Source organism: Anarhichas minor, unplaced genomic scaffold (assembly GCF_050575085.1).
Source record: "Anarhichas minor isolate MPS153535 unplaced genomic scaffold, ASM5057508v1 ptg000035l, whole genome shotgun sequence".
Taxonomy (NCBI): domain Eukaryota; kingdom Metazoa; phylum Chordata; class Actinopteri; order Perciformes; family Anarhichadidae; genus Anarhichas; species Anarhichas minor.
This window is the reverse complement of record NW_027466481.1, coordinates 2,740,236-2,754,184: the sequence shown is the minus strand read 5'-3', so window position 1 is coordinate 2,754,184 and position 13,949 is coordinate 2,740,236. Positions and strand designations below refer to the sequence as shown.

At 42.5% G+C, this 13,949-nt stretch overlaps 1 protein-coding gene across 1 annotated transcript; it reads left to right on the top strand.

Moving 5' to 3' along the window:
• Positions 1–933: 933 nt before the first annotated feature.
• Positions 934–13,740, top strand: eva1ba (eva-1 homolog Ba (C. elegans)). Its single transcript, XM_076106679.1, has 4 exons — positions 934–1,173; positions 10,833–10,995; positions 12,436–12,530; positions 12,620–13,740. The coding sequence occupies exons 3-4, from the start codon at positions 12,464–12,466 to the stop codon at positions 13,042–13,044; spliced, it is 492 nt and encodes a 163-aa protein (XP_075962794.1). The 5' UTR covers positions 934–1,173; positions 10,833–10,995; positions 12,436–12,463; the 3' UTR covers positions 13,045–13,740.
• Positions 13,741–13,949: the final 209 nt, after the last annotated feature.

Below are 13,949 nucleotides of genomic sequence, written 5' to 3'. Positions count from 1 at the left end.
CGGCCGCTTCAACAAAACCATATAGCCTTCACTTTATAGCTGCACACTGCAGGAACATTTCTGAATTGAAATTGAAAATATAAAACTTTTGTTCATCGTATTGTAAGCATCATGGCAGCGTGGGACCACTCTTCAGACATCCTGGGGAAGCTCTTATGCCCCTTTCTGTCAGCACATTGTAGTTTATGTTGCATGAACACATGAGACTTGATGATAAATATCTAGAGAGTATATAGTCTCATAAATAATATCACCAGGAGGATAAGTGTGCTTATTTAAATTTTTCGTCCACATCCAACAGAACCAGAATGAATGCATTTCTTCATATTTCTTCCTCCGTGATAAACTGTCCATTATAAAGGAAATACGCTTACACGCATTCTTGTCAAGAGTTATATGAGAAGAATACCTCTCATATCCCACCAGTGAATATAGGGCTGCAGCCAGTTAGCCTAGCTTAGTATAAAGACTGGAAACAGTCAAAGCTAACCTGCTGCTGGCACTTCATATTCTCGCCTAACTTTCACCAAGAAAGAGTAGAGTATTTCCAAAAATGACAAACTGTACCTTATAGACCTACAAAGCAACTCACTTGTTGTAAAAGTAGGCTTTTACAGCAGCTACACATCAGCTATACGTGTTGTTGTTCTTTTCCTGTCACACTGAACTGTGCATGGAAAACCTGAGCTATTTTGCCTGGAGTTGCTCTCTGCTGGTTTCCTTAACAACAGAGGAAAAGACCCCCCCCCCCCCAACACACATACACACACACACACACACTGCTCTCCTCCCTCCCCTCTTCCCTGAGCTTGCCCTTTTTAGGCTGTTCCTTTTTTTTCCATTTGAAATGGGGGATAGTATGACAGCTTTTCCTGCTTCTTGTGGATTGGAGCCGAGAGAGAGAAAACTCTGTTACTCACTCCGTCTCCAACTTTGAGAGGAAGTTACCACCTCTTCCCCAGACTCTGTACACACACGCTCAGGCAGACACACACACACACATACACGCTCTTCAGGACTTGAACACAGCAACAACAGGGAATCAACTGAAATAGTCAGGACTGCTTGTAATGCTGTGATTCTTTCTGAATTTGGAGGGAAAGAAGGCTTTGCCCGACGCTTTCTGTGTGGACTGAACCGTTTGAGAGGGACGTTTCTTGGCATCACAGATCGGTGAGTTTGACAGTTTTCAGTGTGTGTATAGTACCATAGAAACCCCAGTGAGCCACAGCTTTTCTGTCACTGTACTTTTACAATGGAGGAACTTTCTCTGTAGTTAAGTGTCTGCAGTCTGAATCGCAGCAGCTCTAGTAAGTTTTTACTTTACATGAATTTCTTGTGTGATTGTTTGTATTTTCATAATAAAGTGTGATTAAATATGATAGAGAAGTAAATGAGTTTTGGTAAAAGCAGAGTAAACTCCTTGATAAAGCCCGCATGCTGTTGGCTTTTGTTTACAGTAATAACCATTATCTTATTACGGTGTAGCACTCTGTTTTGTCAATATCAATTCAAGACTATAAGCTAAATATCCACATTCATCCAAGCAGTGTCAGTGCATCCAGTCCTGCTGAATGTATGTGTTCTCTGCATGTCTTCGATGTGCCGCTTCCAAAGAGGAGCTGATGCTGCATTTATAGTTGAGACAGGACAGCAAAGCCCGGGGATGGCTTTCCTGTGCAGCTGCTATTGGCTAACCTTGTGGTGATTAATTAGTTGTCACTCTGCTACAATCAAATCAAACATCCTGTCGCTTCTTTGTGTTTTTTCGTGAGGCCAGAAGGAGCAGACGTCATCTAATCAAAAACAACTGAGGTGGGAGACGTCACAGGTTCTGAAAATGAGGCATGAAAAGTGTACACATGGTGCATATGGCTCTGTTTCTTTTTCAGCTGTTCCCCATATTTGACGTGAACTCATAGAAACATTCATGAAGGACAGCAGTTGATCATATGCTTCAGCTCCCATAGTCTCTCTCTCTCTCTCTCTCTCTCTCTCGCTCTCTCTCTCTCAAACTGGACGTTTGTGGTTAGCACCTCTTATCAGGGAGAAGGCAAGCTGAGGGAAGAGGGAGGTGATGGGTGGAGGCTGGTTAGGGCTGGGCTGCTCTCAGGGGTCTCTTTTAATTCGCACATTTTAATCTGAGTGGGCCGGCAGCACTTTAGTTGTGCCTCCTCCAGTCGATCAGATAACCTTCCATAGGATGAGTGTGAATGCCTGGTTAAGTAACCCCTTCAAGGCCAACTGGGAAGAGTTGACTTCTGTGTGACCTCTCCGAGCTATTGCCAGCAGACTGTCCTTTTCCCAAAACCCCACCGACTCAGTTATCAGTCGGCCAGTCTTATCAGTCCCGAGGATTGTTGTTAAGTTACTCTATTTACCAAGAGGTCAGAGGTCAGACTCTGATTTGAACTGCATGTCTAAACTCCAAGGGTACCGATCTGTTTTGCAGGGGGAGATACCGAAAGTTTCAATCTAAACAAAGCTGAGATAATTCAAGAGAAAATAACCCCACATAGCAGTTTCACAGTGACAAGAAACAAACACAACCTCTTCCAAGAAAAGGGGGTAAAATGTGCTGTTAATTGTTTTTAATGTTTATTACAATAATGAAAATAAATATCTCCTGAATGGCCCGAAACTAGTGCATGTGATGAAGCCTGGAGCAACTCCATAGACAATAAATTTGGCTGATTTAGCAACAAACTAAATAGTCCCAGGGGGTGTTCTCCCAGTCAGAGTACAGAGCAGCTTCTTTTAATTTTCCGTTTCTCATTTAGTGAAATGCTTCAGAACTATTAGCCAATATTAGAAAATAAATTATCTTAGTCTTACGCAATGAGGTAATTTGCAATTAAAATGTAAGTTCAGCGACTTCGGTCTTAATGTTTATACTTACCGTATAATGCGTCTCTTATGTCCCAGTATTACCTGGACACGCAGAAAAGTCTGCATCAAGAGTTCACTGTCGGTTGGTCAGGTTCTGTATGGTAGTATTGCGCATTAAAGCTAGTGCAAACAGAAGCAATAGAAAAGCTTTGACATACATGAATTAGAACGAGTTATAATTTCATGGTTACTCCTTTTTATCAAAGCTCTTCAAGGCTAGCTAAACACAGTATTACGTACAGTTCAGCCTGACCAATTGTAAGACTGTAGCCCACCACTGGCTCCCTTAAACATCCCAGCAATCTGTGCTTTGGCAGAAAATATTTCCATTTTTACCCAAATCACACCTGACCTATGACTCTGATTGGCCTCTACTGGAGATCAAGGATAGTCATATCTTCACTGTAGAGATGAATGAATGATATGTGAAAATACTGTGGGAATAGATTTCATGGCGCATATTTAGGCAATGACATGCAGCCATTCACCCAGATCAGCTTATCATCAGCTGGTCTCTTTGAAGCAGTCTTCCTATAACAGAGGGGTCCATTCAAACACTTGGCTCGCAATTGTTACTGCTGCTATCTCTTATTTTTCAGTCAATGCCTGCAATTCACTGCAAACTGAAAAGATATCCTAATAGTTAGAATTTAAGGGGATTCATTAACTACTAGTTTAACCTTACAACAATTTCTATAATCCTGTTTTCGCTTTAGTACAAAGTGTCTTAAAACACAACGTCCTAGCCATCCACTGTATATAAGAAGTGGACGTAGTCACCGTGACGTCATCCATTGGTTTGGGTCCTGCTGTTTTGAAGCCTGGAATTTGGCATTTTAGCCATCGCCTTCTTGGGTTTTGGCCGTTGCCACCTTGGGTTTTTACGACCAGAAGTGACATGAGAAGGTAAAGCTAAGTACAACTGAACGCTGAATAAGAGATTTTTAGGTGACACAAAATGTTACACTTTCATGAACTGAACCACAATGGGAAGTTCTAATATGTCTAAAGCCCCCAAACCAGAAAGCATACCCTGCTTTATCATCTACTTTACCCTAAATGGGATGATCATTTACTAAATGAACATCATGCTGCATTGAAGAAGACTTGAAACCAGCAATTAAAACCATAAACTCTGAGGTAATAAATCAAAGTGAGAAGTAGAATCCTTTTCTCATAGACTTCTATATAATCAGACTTCTGCAACCAAAGAGTTGCACCCTGCTGGCTATTAGAAAGATAGCAAGTTTGAGGCACTTCAGCATTGGCTTCACTTTTCATACCTGGAGGTTGCTGCCTGGTCCTAGCTCATTGCATCTTCTATCATGCAGCAATTGGGTAAGATTAATATCTTTTTCAAACCATCATAAATATACAGCCTCATGGTGATCAGATGGGAGAGTTTATAAACAAAAGGTTTGCTCAGTGCACTTTAACCGGGAGATAATCCTGTTCATAAAACTGTTCAAATGTGAATGGTGACGTTATGAATAGTTCAATATGAAGATATACTTGGTAAGAACTTATGTTCTGCTTACCACAGCAGCTCTAATCTCACTGGCATTGAGTAACCAGGAGGCTATTTTAGAGTAATAGAGAAAAGGGCGTTTGATGAATGACTTGTCTCACAAACTGTGTTGAGCAAAGCTCCCATCAACCACTGATGTCTTACATGGGCTCAGAGCTTCACTGGTCCAGACACTCGCCTGTTTAAGCTCGGGCAGATGTTTGACATGCTAATTCCAGTGGGTTTGCCTGAGTTTGTACTCCTATTTCGGATACAAACCCACACACATACAAGCATGTAGCTAGACACACACATATGAAGGGAGGAACACCAAAACTGAAACGCACACAAAAATGCATTCTGTTGGTTCTGATCTGAAAGTCGTATTTACTCATCTCTATTTATAAAAAAAATATGATGCCACTGTAATTCTAAAGAAACCATGACAGATGGCAATACTGTTGATGTCTATTACTGGTCGCTATTATAGGTCCATTAGAAGTCATACAGGCCTTTTAAATAGCAGAAAACGTGCACCATCCTTCACTTTTACTACACAAACTTAGTTCCTGTCACAACAACATTTCTGAACCTCCTAAATCTTGCGGAGCCGCATCATGTTCATGGGCTCTATAGAGTAAATGCTACGGACCCAATCGTACGAAGGCATACACGTGTTTTCTGTCACGGAGTAATCCGTAGGGTCCATGTAATTGATACAGTATGTGTCGTTGGCCTGCTGCTGGGTGGTGGCCCAGATCGATGAAAAGGGTGAGATCATGGCTCTATTTTCAGAGCTCTGAGTTTAGGACGATCTAAAGCCCACTGCTTTGGAGAATCATGGAGGAATGTTCATATGAATCAATTTCAACGTACGGGAACGTACACAGACAATCAGTAGCTACCAACACACGGACACACACAAATAAACTGTGTCAGCAAACACACACACACAGCTGTGGTTTAAATGTGGCTTCTGACTGCCATGAGCGCTGCTTGATTTGCTTGATTGGTACCGTGATAATGACTGAATGAAGATGGAACATAGGATATCTTCTAGCATTCGGACTCTGCCTCTCATCAGGAACACATCTGGGTGCTATTAACCACTTGCCCTAAGCCACAGCTCAGTCCCATATCTCCCGTTACCTGCCATTGTCTACAAAATATGCTCTTCACCGGACAAGCAGTGCACTGTGGTTCCCTTTTTATGACCTAAAGATACACAGAGATTCATTGGGGGCAAGGGTTGCAGTTACTCTGAGCCAGGCTGGCGTCACATTGGCATACTGAATCATGTTGAATTTACAACCCTACCTTTGCTGAAAAGTGCAGTGTGTAAAGTCAAATAATTACTTGCCGACAATGCCTGACTGGTTTGATTCTGTGTTTACTCCTGGAAATGTTTTTGTCCTTGAAGCTGAAGCTGAAGCTCATTGAGTCCATGTCAAATAAAGTGCATGCCCAAAGCCAAATACATCAACACTTGACTAAACAAAGCTTCCTTTCAGCACTATATCAAACACTGAACCATATTCAAGAAGTTTAGATGAGATTGAATCGTCAAATGGAACAAAAATGTCAAAGTTTGAATGCTGCACAAAACAACACAGGTTTAGATCTAAATTTATTTTCCAGTTACGACCCACTCAAGAGGAAACTTAATAAAAGTTGGGCAAGTTCTAACTTTGCATTCATTGGAGCTGTTAGTCTTTGCAGCTGGCAGCACACTGGAGTTCAGACTAGGGCCAAATATGATTTTAAATGTGTTTGATTGATTGTTTTTACCTACGGAGTGTTAGATGAGTGGGTGTGTTTCACATCAGGATAATTGAGTGTCATAATCTCCTGAACTAAAGTCTAATAAGTGCTTTCAACAGTAACACACAGTCTTCATCAACAGATGTAGATTCAGATCTCGGACTTTGTGTCCTTTTGTCTGCATAACGGTTGAGGCTGACAGTTAATCTCCTGCCTGCATGAGTGAGACACTGACCACTGCTCCTAATGCTTAGGATTGGTGCAGGGGTCAAATATCATACATGTACCTGGATGTATGTGCGGATTAAAATAGGTTACAAACAAATAAGTAAACTGCTGTCCAAGTTGTGTGATATGGTCGAAAGCTCCACAAAAAGTGAGTAAGTGGACCTTGGTTTGAGATATTACTGCTGTTTATAAGTCAAGAATAATCTGTTCTTGACTTCCTCAGGCTTTTGAACAGGCAGAGTTTGCATCACCCAATTTTTGTAACCTTTGGTTGAAGAGAGGGGGAGAAGTGCGAATAACATCTGTATTGAGATATGAACAATATTTGGCAGAAATCTGTTTTCTTTTTCTGCTTTTCATCTCGCATTTGAGTGTAGCCACTCCAACTTGGCTCGTTTTACAGAATAAAACAAGCTGTAAAGGTATTTGCAAATACTCTCTGACCAAGGTCCGATCGAGGTCAACCTCACCTGGTGCTCCACATCTCTGTCCTGATGGCAACCACATGCCTGTCCTGTTTCCAAATGCAACAGTTTCCCTCTCAGTCAGATACTCTGGCAGGCCTTGACAAGGAGGAAGCAGCACTGACGGTTTGCGCAGCTTGAAGCCCAAGATCTTTATGTCAAGAGGAACTTGGAAGAAATGCGCTCTTACTTTCTACAGATACAGTATGTCCATTGCAACCTTCTTGGACGTGGAGAGAACTCGCTGTGGCTTTCACAATGAATTACCTTCATCCTGATGACATTCATGAATGCTTCCACAGACACCGTGAACAGAGATCCAGGTCTGGACAATGTTTCTGTTTACCGAGTGGAAAGTAATCGCCTGCACCTCTGCTGTTCAGGGGAGAGCTTGAAGTTCCATTTTGTTTTAGTACTTGGGAGTCAGTTTTCTGGCTTGATCACAGGTGTGTGATATATGGCTCGTAGAGACATCCAGCAGATACTTTGTTATACAGTTTCAGACTCTTTAGCAGTTTGAAGGTTGCTGTTAGACTTTCATCAGCTGAGTTCTTCATCAGTGAGAGAATAACTGCCAAGACCGAGCTTTGATTCAGTATATTTATTTAAGGGGAAAATGCAGAGTTTCAGAATGTGCTCTGCAAACTGAAAATAGTGAACGAATTACGCGGATTGGCTTGTTTGATGCTGTGCATCATTAAGTAGCAGCCACAGAACCAAAGCAGGGACGTTTTAATGAACATAATCAAGAGCAAAGGCGCTATGTAAGATGCCATAAATACGAATGGCTGCTTCTGTGATCTCCCTCAGAGCCTGTGTGTGGACTTAAGTTTAAAATGAAATTTGATTGCATTCAAATTTTCATTCTGTCAAGCTCTGTTGCAGGGGAACCACAGAAAGACCATCCGTCTGCCAGGAATTGTTGCGGCTGCACTGAAATTCAAGATATTGAAAATATTTATTTCCCTATGCGGTTTGGCGTGTGTTATTACAATGAGGAAATAACACCGGCTCGCTCCCTTGTGTAATCTGACCTTTTCATCTTCTGTCAAATGTGGCTTGACTCCCTGCATGAATTCCAGTGAAGGGTTATGACTTTGATTTCTTCATTGTGGAACGGGAGTATTGTGCGATGGTTTATAAAACCAGTAGTACTGGTGACGTGTCTGGGGAAAAGTGCTTCTATTCTGTGACAGACTGTTGCTTTGGAGGTCTGCCCCGGTTAGGAAGCAGCTGATGAATCAACACAGTTGACATTCGTGTGCAGAAGACAGCTTAGTCATTCTGTCTTTACGTACTTATCTTAGACAATGGCAATGATCCTGATGGAGGGCTTTGACCTGGATGTTGTCCCTGCGGAAAGGGACAACCCCTGTGGGAAGGAAGCGCCATTGTGGTTATCTCAAAGTGGATGACAACGAAAATATCACAATACATGACAGTTTGGTGCTTTTCTTCAGCTCCTCAAACCAAACCAAAGCAGACAATGCTCAGTCAGAAATAGTGTTTGACCTCTTCTCAGGACACCACCACCACCATGTGTTCATGCTGCCGGGCAGTCTGAACACATTTTCTCATCTGACGTTACAAAAATAACCCATTGTTGACATTAGCTGAGCAAACCAATCATTTGTTACTGGGATCATATTTTGTTTTGGTTTAATATGAGATGAAGAGATGTAGACATGTGTTTCCCACACAATTGAAGGCATGTCAGGATGGGTTTAAGAGATTATTTAATAGTCAGCAGCGTGCAAAGGACTCAGGAAGGGGATGCCTGAGTGGTTGACCTCAGGATATGAGGCCAGGAAAGACAAACAATACAAAATAGGACTAAACATTAACGTCACAGAAGCTCAGACGTGGCACAAAGACACGTGTCGCCTCTTGTTCAGCCAGATGACTGGAAAATATTTTTTTATGTTTTGTTTCATATATTCGTCTCTAGATCTGATTATTATTTGTAACTTAATAATGGAAGGCAGAGGAAAGCTTGAGTTCCAACAGAATATGCCCGTAGTATGGTGTCTTGATTCTTGCAATATTCTCACTTTTATGGCAAAGCAGTTGGTGTGAATGTTCCCACTATAGTCGGCACTCCCCAAAAATAAAGCGAGAAGCTTTATTTGTTTGTTGTTTGATTTTTGCCAAAGTGATGAAATCACTAAATATCATTTGGGTTCGTTCTTTTTCTTCATGTCGTCATGGTTAGTGTCAGTATTTGATCACATGGGGATCATTTGAGGAGTGTTCCATTCATAATATTTACCAGGCATTTTATAATGCAACTTAAGTTTGAGTAAAACATGATGGGACAAAACAATACATTAAATTGCAAATGCATGTTGTAATTGAGGTCTCGTTTTCAAGGCTGTAGCGTAGGGCAACATCTGCAACAGGAAAGCTAATTGGGTCACTTGGAGAAAATGTCTGAAAGTTGAGTCATGGGATAGTAGGAGGTCTGTTAATGATTTCCTTCTTGAGGTAAAACAAAAACACAACAAAACAACAGGGTGGGATAATTGGTGTTTATATTGTCTTTAAACAGTTCTCCAGTTGTCATTAACCAGAAACAGATGCCTGAGTGTTGATGAGGCTCAGGTTTGCTGCATTCCAGTGGAAGAAGAGGCCAGTTACTGTAGGTCATTAGCTTTGACCTTGGCTTGAGGAACTGCTGCAGTCATTGGAGCTGTTCACTTTATTACCCTCGAGACAAAAACAAAATATCTCACTGAAAGCCTACGCTCTCCAGCTCTGCTTGGATAATCATGAATAGATTCCATTAGTAGGGAAGGATTAGGCTCTGTGGGAGTGAGGAGATGAACTTGTTCATAATCGCAAGGAAAGGAAGGAAGCTCGACAGGAAGACAGCGTGTGGGTCCATCCCTACGATGCACTGCAGAAACAAAAGGCCCATCGTCTCGCTCTACCGTGGGGACAGGGGGCGTGGCCTGGGGAGCATGTTACTATAGTGACCGCTCTGTCACTTAGCCCCAAGCTCTGTCTCGGTCAGGCGCTCTGCAGTGTACATAGAATCTGCCAAGAGTCAGCAGGATCAAAATCTGCCCTGGAAAGCACAGAGGCTCTGTTAAACCAACTACAGCTGGCAGAGGAGCTTTTTATTTCGAAACAGGGCTACAAGTTAGAAAACTTCACAACGCAGCATTTTTAACAGCCCTCGATCCCCCACCTGGTATGTTAAGCACTAACCCCCCCCCCCCCCCCCCCCACACACACACACACACACACACACACACACATTATAGGCCTTTATTGAGTATAGGAAAGTGATTCTGGGGCTCGTGTTGTCGGATTTCTGGCAGATTGTGGTGCTTTGAGCTGCTACGGCTGTGAGGGAACTTTGCCGTAGGAGGGAAACTTCCGATTTTGTCACATTAAACTATAGTTGGGATGTTTCCCCTCTCCTTATTAAGCCAAAGACAGCATTGTTTAAAAGTCTCACTGACATTTCAATTCTCCTCACTGTTTGAGAGAACATATAAACTACAATGACTCTGCAGCTTTAACTTTTTCCACTATTCAAAAAAGGACTAAACTGTTTTTGTGCTGTTGACTCCCGTGGTGCACGAGTGTCTGTGGCATAAGGCAGTCCAGTACAACAACAACCATTAACTACACCCTCAATGATAAACATATAGTGTCAACAAAAACTGATCATCATAACCTTCCAAAATATAGAACTGTGGTAGATTTGTTGTATTGGATTGCATTAAACTGTATTTTTGTACCTAAAAAGTGGGCCAGTGTACATTCCTGCGTTGTTGTTTTTTTTACCCTGTACAGGCTCAAGACAGCACAGTTGAACCAGTGAAAACTGAAAAGCCTGCCTCTAGTCTCTTGCTGAACCGTGTATCCTGCAATAGGCCCGTCTTTGTTTGCATTGCAGACGCCTCACTGAGTTTGGATCTAATGTGGCTTGACGTCTGTCTGTGTGTGTGTGTGTGTGTTTGCTCTCGTCTCAGGGTGGCCAAATGAACGGTTTAGCCTGAGGACCAAAGATCACAGGCCCTGTTCCAACAGCAAGGGAGAGAAAGACAGAGAAGCGTGATCGTTCTGCAGCCATTATCCAACTTCTTTTACACCATGAGCTGGATCTGAGAACGTGCTTCATATTTTCATTTTGTGGTAAGTTTTATACTTTATCCGTGTTCCATTTTCTGTTTACCTCTGCTTTTACCGGAGAATGTTTGCTGTGTTTTAAAGTTCATTAGTGAGCCACATTACATGTGGTTTACGTATGTGGTGTTATGCTTGAATGTAACTAAAAGGTACAAATAAGCAATATGCTGCATGAATCATTGAGGTATTCACATCATGACACAAATCAGGCACTGAGGTTATCAGTGGGTGCAATTTAGAAGTAAATGCAAACACAAACATGTGGATTGTGCAATTTGAGGACATCCATATGTTCTCTCGGTATTGTGACATGTGGTTCGACTTAACGAAAAGTGTGCACACGTAAGAGCGGGACGGCTTTAGAGTTCATCATCATTTCACATGAGCAGGTTTTTTTTTCTTTCCCACAGTCAGCCACAACACAAAGCACACGTTAAAGAGGAATGGCGTTAACATTTCGCTGGAACGATTAAAGGCACTTCCTTTTGATTTTGAACTGGTTTCTCCTCTGTTTGCCATCTAAACTCGTATGTGTTTCATGGTGTAACACCATGATGTCATCAAGCCAGAGAGATGGAAAATGTTCACAAAATGGCAAAGAGGAGGAAAATAAGCCAGAGTCAGCAGGAAAGGGCTGCAGGGGTAGGGGAGCCGAGGAGGGTTGACCCGACAGCACAATTCAATGCGGGCAAAAAAAAACCAAAAACATTTCCGATGAGAACCAGGCTTGTTTCTCCTGAAGACAAAAGCTACTGAGTGAGGAAGTAGCATGAAGGTAACACGGAGGATGTATAATAGTTACTGTAAACAAAGAACTGATTGTAAAGGAGAATGGATTTGAACTGTTCTTGTATCATATCTGGTGCACAGCTCCACAGGTTTTACTTTGAGAAGGACTTCCTTGGGAGCACACGGGAACGGTTTAAAACACAATAGAGCTCCTCAGACTGACAGGATGCCAGGAGGACAGACTAAATGTCAGTCAACAACACACTGCTCTTTTCCTCTGAGCTTCACAAATTGATCTGGGAGTCCCATCAGGCTGGAAGGAGTCCTTTGTGGGCGCTTGGAAAATGTACCTCTTTTATAGAGGGCGCTGTCATGGTTCAGAGAAATGGCAGAGGCAGAGTGCCATGTGCCAAATGCGTTATGATGATCCCAGATTAAGCCAGTACTTTAGGAGGACACAGAGGAGCTTTTGTTTGACACTTGGAAGCCTCATCCCACCCACACTCCGTGACCTATATAGAAGTACCGTGGGCAGTGGGTTTGACATCTAGGCGCTGCACAGAATGTGACACTGTAGGAAGGGTTCTTGGGGAATATTTCAAAGACTTTCAAGCACCTGAAAAAGCGTTCAAATGCTGTCTATGTGTAGTTGCATTACACACCAGTCTAATTTATTGTGCAGTCATAATAGGGCGTCATATGTTTGTTGTTTTTCAGGTGGGAAGAAATCAAAGTCAAGGTCACCATGGATGTGAAGAAAAAAGAAATGGACCTCCTGAGCAACAGCATAGCTGCATACGCACACATCAAAGGTAAGTCACAGCACAATAGACCAGTCATAGTGATCTCTATCCAATAGATCAAGTAGCATCCAACGTTGTTCATGTTGTTCTTTCCATAGCAAACCCAGAGAGCTTCAGCCTTTACTTCGTGCTTGGAGTGTGTTTCGGCCTGGTGCTGACGCTCTGCCTCCTGGTCATCCGCATCTCCTGCAAGCCGCGGACCAACGTCGCCCCCACCATGCCTGAGAAAAAACGCTTAAAGGACACCAGCGAGGAGGACGAGGAGAGTGAGGACGATGACGATGAAGACGGGGACGATGTAGAGGCACCTATCCCTTTGCCCAGCACAGAAATCCCTGTTGGTAATCATACCAGCCAATCAAATGGGACACTGAGTGTGAACGTGTTTACTTCAGCTGAGGAGCTGGAACGGGCACAGCGACTGGAGGAGAGGGAACGAATCATACGTGAGATCTGGAGGAATGGCCAGCCTGACATCCTGGGGTCGGGAACAGGCACAATCGGAAGAGTGCATTACTACTAAGACACACGAGGCTTCAAGGGAAACACTGTGAGCCCCGTGAAGGACAGACATAGACCTTTGGGTGGGCCCGATGTCCCTGAAGCCTGGGAGACTTGTGTTTGATACAATGCAACATCATGGAAACAGGACAACAGTGATGTGACACTTTGATATGCCAACACTCAGCCCTGACAGAGCTGAACTATGTGATATTGCACTTCCCATGTAGCAATGTTATTTTCAACTGACTACATGAAATATAAACCAAGAGGTGTCTTAAAGACTGATTGATCCATATGGAAAAGATGCAGTATGAATGTGGGAGCTGACAGACACTTGAAGTAATCAGTCTGTTAAAATGTATGGCGCTTAATGACAATAATGCACACAGTTAGGTTTATGTATGTAAGAAGTGGAAAATGAAAGCATATATTAGGACAATGTATGTACTGTATGTTGCAATGAAGATTTTCTTTTGTTTGCAGTGAGGACAATTCTCCTCTAGACTGGTTAGTTTGTGGGGGAAAGAAAACAGGAAATTACATTATTTGAACAAACACATATCAATCAGTGTGGTGGGTCAGATTACGCAATATGATATAAAGACAATTACAATTGGACTCTTTAATTTATCAGTACATTAAATCCATGTCTGTGTTTTCAGGGATAATTCTACCAAAGGAAATGACAGAATTAAAGTATTACGCTTAAAACGTTTTCTGCTGTTGTTTCTCTTCATATTGCTTTGGGCCGTGATGGAGAATCAAGGGACAGAGAGAGAGAGAGAGGTACAATTATGGTTATATGTTTTTATAAGGTGGACTCTGCCTGGTGGAGTGAGACATGAGGGTTGTGAAAGGAGGACGTTCTGATAACAGAATGGGATAACTCAGTCGGAACCGGTTCCGTACGGCAGCCTACATCAC

Coding starts and splice junctions, on each gene's coding strand:
- eva1ba (XM_076106679.1), top strand. CDS start 12,464: ATGGATGTGAAGAAAAAAGAAATGGACCTCCTGAGCAACAGCATAGCT. Junction 12,531..12,619: donor TGCATACGCACACATCAAAG/GTAAGTCACAGC, acceptor TTCTTTCCATAG/CAAACCCAGAGAGCTTCAGC.